This window comes from Eleutherodactylus coqui, chromosome 7, assembly GCF_035609145.1.
Source record: "Eleutherodactylus coqui strain aEleCoq1 chromosome 7, aEleCoq1.hap1, whole genome shotgun sequence".
NCBI classification, from domain to species: domain Eukaryota; kingdom Metazoa; phylum Chordata; class Amphibia; order Anura; family Eleutherodactylidae; genus Eleutherodactylus; species Eleutherodactylus coqui.
Genome location: NC_089843.1, coordinates 186,415,922 through 186,429,295, shown reverse-complemented (window position 1 = coordinate 186,429,295; position 13,374 = coordinate 186,415,922). Strand labels below are relative to the sequence as shown.

The 13,374-nt window shown below is 40.5% G+C and overlaps 1 protein-coding gene across 1 annotated transcript; it reads right to left on the bottom strand.

Annotated features, from left to right (window-relative positions):
* Positions 1-353: 353 nt before the first annotated feature.
* Positions 354-6,351, bottom strand: LOC136573013 (interleukin-8-like). The gene is made up of 4 exons (XM_066574109.1): positions 6,225-6,351; positions 5,953-6,085; positions 4,987-5,082; positions 354-3,612 (listed from the first exon to the last, which is right to left on the bottom strand). The coding sequence occupies exons 1-4, from the start codon at positions 6,286-6,288 to the stop codon at positions 3,576-3,578; spliced, it is 330 nt and encodes a 109-aa protein (XP_066430206.1). The 5' UTR covers positions 6,289-6,351; the 3' UTR covers positions 354-3,575.
* Positions 6,352-13,374: the final 7,023 nt, after the last annotated feature.

Genomic DNA, 13,374 nt, shown 5'->3' with positions numbered 1-13,374 from the left:
CCAGTTCCCAGTATACAGTTCACTGTCCCTCTGGTGTTCCAGCCAGTGTGTCCATGCTACCACTCCTGTAGCGAGGTGCACCCAGCGGACGCAACTTAGTCCTGCATATTCATGAGCTGCAGGCTAGTAATACCCACCCCACTCTCCAGCCAATGATTGACAGCTCTCCCACTATGCACAGTGATAGGCAGATAGCTGTCAATCATTGGTTGGATGGTGGGGTGGGTGTGGCTAGCTTTCAGTTCATATATATACAGGACTACTATAAGTAGTCCTCTATGCATGTGCTGCTACTGATAAAATACAAGTTTCTCCAAAACTACTGCACAGATACACACAGCAGACATATCACTGTGATCAGTGTGCCTGTTACTACTTTAGGGTGTATCATTTGAAAGCAGGTTATACAATTAATGTAAAACAATCATTTTTACTTAAATAATTTATTAAACAAATATTCAAGAGATCATATTAAATTAATAAAAATCATGTAAAAAAATAAATAAATTACATAATTTTAAACATTCTTGATTCAGTATCAAAATAAATTACAAATTACATTACATTCAGGGAATGTTCACAAGTGGTGTAAATAACAAGTTTTTCCACAGTGGAATTGCTTCTAAAAATGTTCAACATTTTACAGCATTTTAAGAAATATTATCCACAAACTGCAGAAATAAATTGCAGCTTAAATTATCCTGATTATAAATGTGCATCATGATAATTTAAGTGCAATTTTTCACAGTGTATTTCACCCCTTCAAGTGAGTATTTATCCCTGGCAAAATGCAAAAACCTGACAAATTCACACCTAAATCCATGCTCAAATCTGTATATGATGCATGTAGATTCTGGTGCGAATCCACACTTTATATATTGAAACTTTTTTCTGTGTGGACGTACCCTTTAAATTAATATATATACAAAATATGTTTAAAATGTTTTACAAATACTCCACTACAAAAAAAAATGACACAATACAAATAGTACAGACATCTTATGTAACATATATATATATACAGTATATAATACTTCATATTTCCATTGGAAGAAATTGAAAATTTCTATTTTCTAATATATACTGATGTCAGCTAAAACGTGGTTTCTGTTGGATACCGCTCTGTTTCTCTGATTGACAGTTTTCATAAGTTACATAATCAACATGATGCAAGACAGATTCTTATTATTATACTAGCTGATATACCCGACTTCGCTCGAGTTAATTTGGTACTGGTGTTTATCTGGTGTTCACACGGAAAAGCTTATGAAGTCGTGCTTACTTTAGAGATACTGAGGAAAAAAATATGTGCACCATTTTGCATAATTCTCTGCGTTACCCATGAAACACCATGTGGAGGTAACCATGCAACGTTTCCTTTATATAAAATGACATCAGGAAGTGAGAGAATTTGATTACGTACATAAAATTTGGACGCTAATTCTTTTGCACTAGAATTGAATAATGGAGTTGGGACCCAATAGCTTTTCCTATTTATGACATAATCAATGCTCGTGCCAAATTTCCCTTTTCTATGACACCGGAAAGTGAAAAAATTACATTCCGCACGTAAAATTTCAACGCCAATTCTTTTGCGCTAGAATTTAATAATCGAGTTGGGACCCATTAGCTTTTCCTATTTATGACATAATCAATGCTCGTGCCAAATTTCCCTTTTCTATGACACCGGAAAGTGAAAAAATTACATTCCGCACGTAAAATTTCAACGCCAATTCTTTTGCGCTAGAATTTAATAATCGAGTTGGGACCCATTAGCTTTTCCTATTTATGACATAATCAATGCTCGTGCCAAATTTCCCGTTTCTATGACACCGGAAAGTGAAAAAAATTACATTCCGTACGTAATATTTTGACGCCAATTCTTTTGCGCTAGAATTGAATAATCGAGTTGGGACCCATTAGTTTTTCCTATTTATGACATAATCAATGTTCGTGCCAAATTTCCTGTTTCTATGACACCGGAAAGTGAAAAAATTACATTCCGTACGTAAAATTTCGATGCCAATTCTTTTGCGCTAGAATTGAATAATCGAGTTGGGACCCATTAACTTTTCCTATTTATGACATAATCAATGCTCGTGCCAAATTTCCCGTTTCTATGACATCGGAAAGGGAAGAAATTACATTCCGTACGTAAAATTTGGACGCTAATTCTTTTGCACATAGAATTGAATAATTGAGTTGGGACCCATTAGCTTTTCCTATTTATGACATAATCAATGCTTGTGCCAAATTTCCCGTTTCTATGACACCGGAAAGTGAAAAAATTACATACCGCACGTAAAATTTTGACGCCAATTCTTTTGCGCATAGAATTGAATAATGGAATTGAGACCCATTAGCTTTTCTTATTTATAACAATCAATGCTCGTGCCAAATTTCCTGTTTCTATGACACCGGAAAGTGAAAAAATTACATTCCGTACGTAAAATTTCGACGCCAATTCTTTTGCGCTAGAATTGAATAATAGAGTTGGGACTCATTAGCTTTTCCTATATATGACATAATCAATGCTCGTGCCAAATTTCACATTTCTATGACACCGGAAAGTGAAAAAATTACATTCCGCACGTACAATTTGGACGCTAATTCTTTTGCACATAGAATTGAATAATCGAGTTGGGACCCATTAGCTTTTCTTATTTATGACATAATCAATGCTCGTGCCAAATTTCCCGTTTCTATGACACCGGAAAGGGAAGAAATTACATTCCGTACGTAAAATTTGGACGCTAATTCTTTTGCGCATAGAATTGAATAATCGAGTTGGGACCCATTAGCTTTTCTTATTTATGACATAATCAATGCTCGTGCCAAATTTCCTGTTTCTATGACACCGGAAAGTAAAAAAATTACATTCCGCACGTAAAATTTTGACGCCAATTCTTTTGCACATAGAATTGAATAATCGAGTTGGGACCTATGAACTTTTCCTATTTATGACATAATCAATGCTCGTACCAAATTTCCCGTTTCTTTGACACCGGAAAGTGAGAAAATTACATTCCGTACGTAAAATTTCGACGCTAATTCTTTTGCGCATAGAATTAAATCGAGTTGGGACCCATTAGCTTTTCCTATTTATGACATAGTCAATGCCCGTGCCAAATTTTAAGTTTCTAAGGCATTGGGAAGTGACAGATTTAGATTATGTACGTAAAATTTCGACGCCAATTCTTTTGCGCTAGAATTGAATAATCGAGTTGGGACCCAATTACTTTTCCTATTTTGGAGATAATCTATGCTCGCGCCAAAATTCATGTTTCTACGATATCGGGAAGTTGGAGAACTTTTGGCGAGTCAGTCAGTGAGTCAGTGAGGGCTTTCAGCTTTATATATATATAGATGTCCTTCCATTTCAATTTTTGCTACTCTTTAGCAGGATTCTGATGTGGACAACTTATTCAATTGTGATCCACATAATAGAAAATGTCCACTTCTATAGATACATGGTTCTCTCTAGCGCATCTATGATGAATGGATTCACCTGCAGAGCACTTCCTTATGAGCCTTCACTGCATTCATCATGATTTTCATTGCTTTATAAGATGATCTTATTTAGTAGATGTTGGACTTTTAGACGTCTTGGACCTGAATTTGCAAAAGAATAACAAATATGTTGGTTCCAGAAATTAACAATAATTGTTGGTTCTATCTTTATTACATTACATTGATGATCTATCCTTAGAAAAGGGCCTTAAAATGTGAGCACCGAGGGTCCGATCAGGGGCGTAACTATAGAGGATGCAGGGGATGCGGTTGCTCCTGGGCTCAGGACTCTTAGGGGGCCCATAAGGCCTCTCTTCTCCATATTGGGAACCCAGTACTACGAGTAAAGCATTATAGTTGGTGGCCCTGTTATAAGTGTTGCATCGGGGCCCGGGAGCTTCAAGTTACGCCTCTGGGTCCGATCCTTGGTCTGCCCATCAGTCAACACAAGATGCGTAGATATTTTTGCGGGCACAGCAGCACATACGTATATATGACTGCCTGGTGTTGATTTTCATGGTCTTTATAATTGACACGTCCCACTTCCTTAGTACATTTATACATTTCTTTCAAACAGAGATCGTTATCTGAGTGGTTTCACCCACAGTGTTTAATAAAACAACAACACTGTGTTTCTTGTGGCATTTCCTCCTGGAATCTTTCCAACTTTTTTTTTTTTTTGGGGGGGGGGCATGGGTTAAACACTGCAGCCTTATGTGGCAGTAGTTTGTAGCTAATATTAAAGTATAAAACACAAAAATGACTGTATGTTTGTTTATTTTTCTGTGTTTTTATTCACCTTTGGTTTATTTTTGGGTAGTGTTTTTAAATTTTAGGAGTGGCATTTCATTTTCATGTATTTTCCTAAAGGCTTCTCTAAAGGACTATATAACCAAAACATTTTTTTATTACTTAAAACAAATACAGAAACAGTTTGCATCTTTCTAATCTGTTTTCATTTTCGGATTGTAGAATTTGCTTCCTGTTGTCTATACATGATGCTTTACTCGCTTTACAACAGCTGCATGAGCAATTCACACAATGGACAATGAAAGACCCATTGACTTGTATGGGAGAGCGTTCTAGGCATGTTCTGTGACCTGTGCAGAGGTCATTTTGCAGGGAGGGGGAGTAGATGGTAACAGCTTACACCTATTGTGAATAGTGAATCCTGGGTTATCTATATTTAGGTGTAATCCTGCCTGTGATGTTTGTTGAATGACTGTTGCAAGGTTCTCAGCTTATTATTATTTTTAAAAAATCATCAAAAATTTTTTACAAATATGTGTAACACAAAAATGGGATTTATATAACAGGTGTTTTTTAGTGACAGATTCACTTTAAAAAGCATCTAACAATGTATGTAGAAAAAGTTGAAAACAAATTAAGTTCTTGGCATTTCTTAAAAGACAAAAAAAAAACAGAAATAAACAAAAAGTAAGCTTTTATGCAGTTTTTGTAAAAATTCACACTTACGAATTCAAAACTCTGTCAATGATTTTCTTCACCCATGATGTGGTGGGATCTAAACAAATCTCTTGACTAGTTTCTTTGCCAGTCTTCACAGTTGCACTGTGGATTGAAAGAACCATAAAAATACAGATTTAGAATAGAATTATTACACATACTTGTCTGTCATTAAAACAATTCACTCTTTGACTGTTATAACATTAAAGGGGTTGTCCCGCTGCAGCAAGTGGGTCTATACACTTCTGTATGGCCATAATAATGCACTTTGTAATGTACATTGTGCATTAATTATGAGCCATACAGAAGTTATCAGAAGTTTTTCACTTACCTGCTCCGTTGCTGGCGTCCTCGTTTCCATTGAGCCATCTAATTTTCAGCGTCTAATCGCCAAATTAGACGCGCTTGCGCAGTCCGGGTCTTCTTCTTTTCTCAATGGGGCTCCGTGTAGCTCTGCCCCGTCACGTGCCGATTCCAGCCAATCAGGAGGCTGGAATCGGCAATGGACCGCACAGAAGCCCTGCGGTCCACCGAGGGAGAAGATCCCGGCGGCCATCTTCAGCAGGTAAGTAAGAAGTCACCGGAGCGCGGGGATTCAGGTAAGCGCTGTGTGGTGTTCTTTTTTAACCCCTAAATCGGGGTTGTCTCGCGCCGAACCGGGGGGGGGGGGGGGGGGGTTGGGAAAAAAAAAACCCGTTTCGGCGCGGGACAACCCCTTTAATAGGATAAGAATACAATGCCTTTTGGACACCTTGGCTATGTTCTCTCATGGATTCTGCTCGAATTTAGCCATGGATTAGTTCGAATGAATTAAAATGGAATGAGTCTGATTGTGAATCTGCATGAAAATCCATAGCAGATATCTCAAGTTTGCTTAGTACATATCTTTCCCATGTGAGCATATTGTAATTGATAATTATAGGTAACCAGCTTATTGTTTAGAAAAGTCAGAGGAAATCAATACTCAATACTTACATGACTTCCAAATTCTTGCAGTGTGGACCTTTAGGGATAATTTCAAAGTTGAGAATTTGCCTTAAAGGTATGTGTGTATGCTCAGTTTTTACACACTGACAACGAAGCTCTCCAACTCTCTTTATTGTCATTCCTGAAATTAAAAGAAAAGGGTTATCATATACAATATATACATTATTAGTCCTTTACATTGCCATCGTTTTCACATTTTAGGTCAATTTCACATTTCTGGCTGCTCATGCTTTTTCCTAAGCATGTGAGTTAGCTCTTACCTTCTGAAAGCACTATACATGACAGGCATACAGCCAAGAATGGAAGGATATTCACGCTCGTCATCTTTAGGAGTGTTCTTTTGTCTCTCTATGAGCTGTGGCTTTTAGCTCTGTCTCAAGAGCTCTGCTCATAAAGCTGCTACTGAGCTCTTTTATACTGTGAGATTGCAAAAGAGGAATTTCCAGACCCTCGGGATCAGTAAGAGTGTCATGCTAGCCCGCGGGGGAATCCCAACCCAGGGAAACTCTCCAGGATGAACATGTCTGAACGACACGTTTAGAGGTCCTTATTTTTCCATAGTCAGTTGGTTATTTTTTTACATGCCTTGTATACTTCATGACTGCATATGCAAAAATAAATTCTGATGTAATTAATAACTTTGCAAACATTAAAATGACTTTTCTGATTCTGTATGCCAAAAAAAATCAATACAATTTTATGTAGTTTAAGTGCCTGCTTAAAGGGGCTTAATCACTATATAAATTAAAACGTTGTACAACTTTCTAAAATACTTTACTTTTCAATTTCTTCATAGATGTATACATAGTTAGTCCTGGTCTCAGCAGAGAAGTCCAGAAAATTCTACTTAGTCTAGGCAATCCTCTACATTTCTCCATAGATACGTACATAGCTAGTCCTTGTCCAGCAAAGGTCCACAAAATTGTATGTAGTCTAGGCAATCCTCTACATCAGTATCACAAGTCCAGGCTGCCTGGGTGTCCCTAAGAGCCACAGTAACTACAAGTGGCTTACATACTTCACCTATACCTATCGCAAAACCATGGTGATTTCACAATAAGTACAGCAGTCGCAACGATTATCGGCAAACTGATTATCACAGATGAGCCATGCCATGGATGGACACCTTTTAGTCAAGGATATTGTAGGTTTATAGGTTTGAGTGTACTGGCCTGATCATGGGTCTACTGACCTGAACTCATAGCATCATTTGCCTCTATAAACCGCTTCTCGACCCATGTAATTGAAAATTAAACGAACACCAATCGAAAGACTTGTCAATCGACTCTTGTTATATCAAGCTGAGAATTCAGCCCTTGTAAAGACATCAATATACATTTATGTAATAAGCAAGAAGTTCAATTTGTATGAACTCATACATAGTTTCTATGTGCTGAGCACAGACTTTCAGATGTACATTCCTGAGTACATACTGCATGCCTAGGTTTTAGATAAAGGCTCACGGGCTCTGGTGCAAAAGTTCCGTTTAGCCCCCTGCCCTGTCCATGCAACTAATTTTCATGGCTGCCATTCGTGGTCTGCCCAAAACTTTCTTCTGCCTATTAAGTCATTGATACTGTGCTAGCATCTAGAAGTGTTGCTAGATTTAGGAAAGGTTAGGGGCACAGGTTCCATGACATGCTTTGCCCCCTTACCATGCCACAAAAAATATATGTGTGTATATGAGACAGTGCGTATCTCCAAGACAACTTTTAAAACATGGCTCAGATAGAAGGGCTCATCTCTAGGAACATTCGAATAATGAATTCACCAAATAATAGTCACATGCCAATGATGGTTATTATAAGTTACCAGTGATCCCAGGGAACATTTCCTCTATTTGGCATTGTTCTGTTTCCCTTTTATCCTTTATCTGAACCCAACCCACGATAAAGAATTCTTCCAGCCATGAATCATCTCTGCACAGCCCTCTTCCTGCCATTGCCTCAGTGCCTCCCATATTAATACTGCTCCCTTTTTTGCACCACAAATTAATAGTGCCCCCATACTGTAATAATTCCCCTATAGTAAGCACCACAAGAAATAATACCCCTCTATGCTCATAAAGTAATAGTGGTTCCTCTGTCCACCTAGTCCAGCCTATCCTCCTGTGTTGTTGATCCAGAGGAAGGCAAAAAACCCCAAGAGCAGAAACTAATTAGCCCTTTTGGGGAAAAAATTCCTTCCCGACTCCCTAATGGCAATCAGACTATTCCCTGGATCAACGCCTAATACTTCCTACCTGCCTGTATACCCGGATTAACAATTAACCTAAGATTTATAACCTATAATATCCTTCCGCTCCAGAAAGACATCAAGTCCCCTTTTAAACTCCTCTATGGATTTTGCCATCACCACATCCTCAGGCAGAGAGTTCCACAGTCTCACTGCTCTTACAGTAAAGAACCCCTTTCTATGTTGGTGATGAAACCTGTTTTCCTCTAAACGTAGCAGATGCCCTCTTGTTACCATCACAGTCCTGGGTATAAACAGATCATGGGAGAGATCCTTGTATTGTCCCCTCCATGTATTTATACATAGTTATTTGATCACCCCTTAGCCGTCTTTTTTCTAGAGTAAATAATCCCAATTTTGATAGCCTCTCTGGGTATTCCAGTCCCTTCATTCCATGTATTAGTTTAGTTGCTCTTCTTTGAACCCCCTGCAGTACTGTAACATCTTTCCTGAGCACCAGTGACCAGAACTGTGCGCAGTATTCCATGTGGGGCCTGACTAGTGCCTTATATAATGGAAGGATAATGTTCTCGTCCTTCGCCCCTATACCTCTTTTAATGCACCCCAAGACCTTATTAGCCTTTGCAGAAGCTTTCTGGCATTGGTTACTCCAGTTTAGTCTATAATCCACTAGTACCCCCAGGTCTTTTTCCATATCACTTTTCCGTAGCAGTACCCCATTTAGTGTGTATTGGTGACTTCCGTTTCTCCCGCCCATGTGCATAACCTTACATTTTTCAACATTGAACTTCATTTGCCATTTTTCTGCTCAAGCCCCGAGCTTATCTAGGTCCGTTTGTAGCCGTACATTGTCCTCCGTTGCATTGATTATATTGTATAATTTTGTGTCATCTGCAAATATTGATATTTTACTGTGCAGCCCCTCTATCAAGTCATTGATAAATATATTGAACAGAATGGGGCCTAATACTGAACCCTGTGGCACCCCGCTAGCGACTGTGGCCCAATCAGAGTACAAACCATTTATTACCACCCTCTGCTTTCTGTCATTGAGCCAATTCTTTACCCAATTGCACATGTATTCACCCAATCCGAGCTGTCTCATTTTGTATATTAGCCTATTATGTGGCACGGTGTCGAATGCTTTAGAGAAGTCCAGATATAGGAGATCAATAGATTCTCCCTGGTCCAGCCTAGAGCTTACTTCATTGTAGAAGGTGATTAGATTTGTCTGACATGATCGACCCTTCATGAATCCATGCTGGTGAGGAGTTATTCCCTTGTTCTCCTTGAGGTGCTCTTCGATGGCGTCTCTCAGAAACCCCTCGAAATTCTTTCCCGTTACTGAAGTGAGACTTACTGGCCTGTAGTTACCAGGCTCACTTTTGGTCCCCTTTTTGTAAATTGGAACCACGTTGGCAATGCGCCAATCCAATGGTACAATCCCGGTCTTGATAGTATCCAGAAATATTAGATATAGCGGCCTAGCTATCTCATCACTTAGTTCCCTTAGTACCATTGGGTGTATTCCATCTGGGCCTGGCGATTTATCGATTTTAATCTTCTTTAATCGGTTCTGCATTTCCTCCTGCGTTAGGTATGACATATTTTGTGAGGAGTTCATTTTATTCCCCTGCATCTCGTGTGGCATTTCCTTTTCGTTTGTGAATACGCTTGAAAAGAAACTGTTTAATAGGTTTGCCTTCCCTCCATCATCTTCAATGATTTCTCCTGCATTATTTGTTAAAGGGTCAGTGCTCTCGGTGCAAATCCTTTTGCTGTTAATATAGTTGAAAGACCTCATGCATGTTCCCTCTAATAATAATGGAGCCCCATCTAGGTAATAGAGACACCCCCCACGCCTCCAGCCAAACAGATAGATCTGATACTTGCTCAATCATCACTCATGCTGTCTGATCTGTCAGCGTTGGGTTCTGCAGCTGGAGCACAGCCTGACTCCTTCCCTTGCTAGATAAGTGGCAGGGGAAGATGGAGGAGCTGAGCTACGCTCCGGATGCATAAACTGATGCTGACAAGTCAGACAATGTAAATGATGATTAAGGGTTTGATCTGTCAGTTTGATCGGACTGAGGTGCGGTGTTGTTGAGGAACAACATTAAACAGATGGGCATGTTTTAGTCCCATTATGCAGCTGTGAAAATCACAGCTGCACAACGAGACAAAACAAGACCATTGATTTAAATGGTTTTGTTTTCACTATTGAGATTCTCGTGCGTTTATAGTTCGGGCAAGAAGAGATAGGACTTGCCTTATCTTTCCCGCACATAGGTCCTGCTATATCTTTCCCGCATGTAGTAATAACTATGTGCGGGAAAGATATAGCAGGACCTATCTTACTGCTTCTTTTTTCAAACTCGCACACGCTATCTCAAAGTTTGAATAGCCCCCCCCAAAAAATCTGGTTCATGTACTAATACGATGCGATGCAGCAGCCAAAAAGGCAAATACAATTCTGCAATGTATTAAGAGAAGCATCTGAGTATTGTGTCCAATTCTGGGCACCCCACTTTAATAAAGACATTGACAAAGTGGAGAAAGTTCAGAGAAGAGCTACCAAGATGGTAAGCCGTCTACAAATTATGTCCTACGAGGAACGGTTAAAGGATCTAGGAATGTTTAGCTTGCAAAAAAGAAGGCTGAGAGGAGACTTAATAGCTGTCTACAAATATCTGAAGGGCTGTCACAGTGTAGAGGGATCAGCCCTATTCTCATTTGTACAAGGAAAGACTAGAAGCAATGGGATGAAACTGAAAGGGAGGAGAGGAGACACAAATTAGATATTAGAAAAAACTTTCTGACAGTGAGGGTGATTGAGTGGAACAGGTTACCACAGGAGGTGGTGAATTCTTCTTCAATGGATGTGTTGAAACAAAGGCTGGACAAATATATGTCTGGGATGATTTAGCAAAATCCTGCACTGAGCAGGGGGTTGGACCCGATGACCCTGAAAGGTCCCTTCTAACTCTACCATCCTATGATTCTATGAATACGGTCCGCATTGTGCCCATGTGTTTTTGCCTAGACCAGCAGCAGCTATTGTTATAACTGCTACGACCCCTGTAGTTTCACCACTGCAGTATGTGATGAGGTATACCATCATACTGTATAAATCAGACGGGAAGAAAAAACTCTATATGCACATGAAATCAGAGGCACGTAGAAGTACAGTAGACAATATTCTATGGCAGCCCTATTACGGCCTCCAAACAAAACATAGCTGTAATATAGCCGTGTGTATGAGACCTTAATTCCTTAATTTGATCATTTAGAACAAAATCAATTAAAATAGATAATTATGAGTTTTAATAATGTTTCAATCCTTTTTTAATCCCAAGTAATTGCAGTTTAATTATTTTTGCATTCACTGCGGTTCATTATAGTACATAAGAGAATGCATCATTACTTCACTTTTTACAAAAATACTTTTTTGTAAAAAAATGTTCAATGTACGGAATGTAAAAGACACAAGGAACTATGTATCTTTGAAGATACAGCTCTGCCAACTTTCATTCTTAGCATTATGCATGGAATATTTCAGTGACAGCATCAATGACACCATTAATCACAAGGCATGTCAGGACAAATGGGAGTGAAGGTGAATAAAAGGACTGTAATGACGGAATGTGTAGAATAGAGAAAGATCTGGATGAACCTGTGTCCTAAATTCTTTACGCTTTTAACCCGTTAAGGACATGGCCTATTTTGGGTCTAAGGAAATCAGTATAAATGGCAGCAGGAATCGGGTGTACAATAGAGATGAGCGAACACCAAAATGTTCGGGTGTTCGTTATTCGTAACGAACTTCCCGTGATGCTCGAGGGTTCGTTTCGAACAACGAACCCCATTGAAGTCAATGGGCGACCAGAACATTTTTGTATTTTGCCGATGCTCGCTAAGGTTTTCATGTGTGAAAATCTGGGCAATTCAGGAAAGTGATGGGAATGACACAGTGACGGATAGGGCAGGCGAGGGGCTACATGTTGGGCTGCATCCTAAGTTCACAGGTCCCACTATTAAGCCACAATAGCGGCAAGAGTGGGCCCCCCCCCCCTCCCAACAACTTTTACTTCTGAAAAGCGCTCATTAGCATGGCATACCTTTGCTAAGCACCACACTACCTCCAACAAAGCACAATCACTGCCTGCATGACACTCCACTGCCACTTCTCCTGAGTTACATGCTGCCCAACCGCACCCCCTCCCCCCCACAGCGCACACCAAAGTGTCCCTGCGCAGCCTTCAGCTGCCCTCATGCCACACCACGCTCATGTCTATTTAGAATTGCGTCTGCCATGACGAGGGACCGCAGGCATACACTGCAGAGGTTGGCACGGCTAGGCAGCGACCCTCTTTAAAAGTGGCGGAGCGATAGCCCACAATGCTGTACAGAAGCAATGAGAAATAGAATCCTGTGCCACCGCCATCTGGAGCTGCACACGTGGGCATAGCAATGGGGAACCTATGTGCCACACACTATTCATTCTGTCAAGGTGTCTGCATGCCCCAGTCAGACCGGGCTTTTTAATTCATAGACACAGGCAGGTACAACTCCCTATTGTGAAGTCCCTGTCGACCCACAGCATGGGTGGCTCCCTGGAACCCACCGGCGGTACACAAAAATATCCCATTGCATTGCCCAACACAGCTGAGGTAGTAATGTCGTGCGTAATACAGGTGTGCTTCGGCCCACACTGCATGCCCCAGTCAGACTGGGATTCTTTACAAGTGGACACATGTAGGTTTAACTCCCTGTGGACCCACTGCCTGGGTGGGTGCCAGGAAGCCACCGGCGGTACATAGAAATATCCCATTGCATTGCCCAACACAGCTGAGGTAGTAATGTCGTGCGTAATACAGGTGTGCTTCGGCCCACACTGCATGCCCCAGTCAGACTGGGATTCTTTACAAGTGGACACATGTAGGTTTAACTCCCTGTGGACCCACTGCCTGGGTGGGTGCCAGGAAGCCACCGGCGGTACACAAAAATATCCCATTGCATTGCCCAACACAGCTGAGGTAGTAATGTCGTGCGTAATACAGGTGTGCTTCGGCCCACACTGCATGCCCCAGTCAGACTGGGATTCTTTACAAGTGGACACATGTAGGTTTAACTCCCTGTGGACCCACTGCCTGGGTGGGTGCCAGGAAGCCACCGGCGGTACATAGAAATATCCCATTGCATTGCCCAACACAG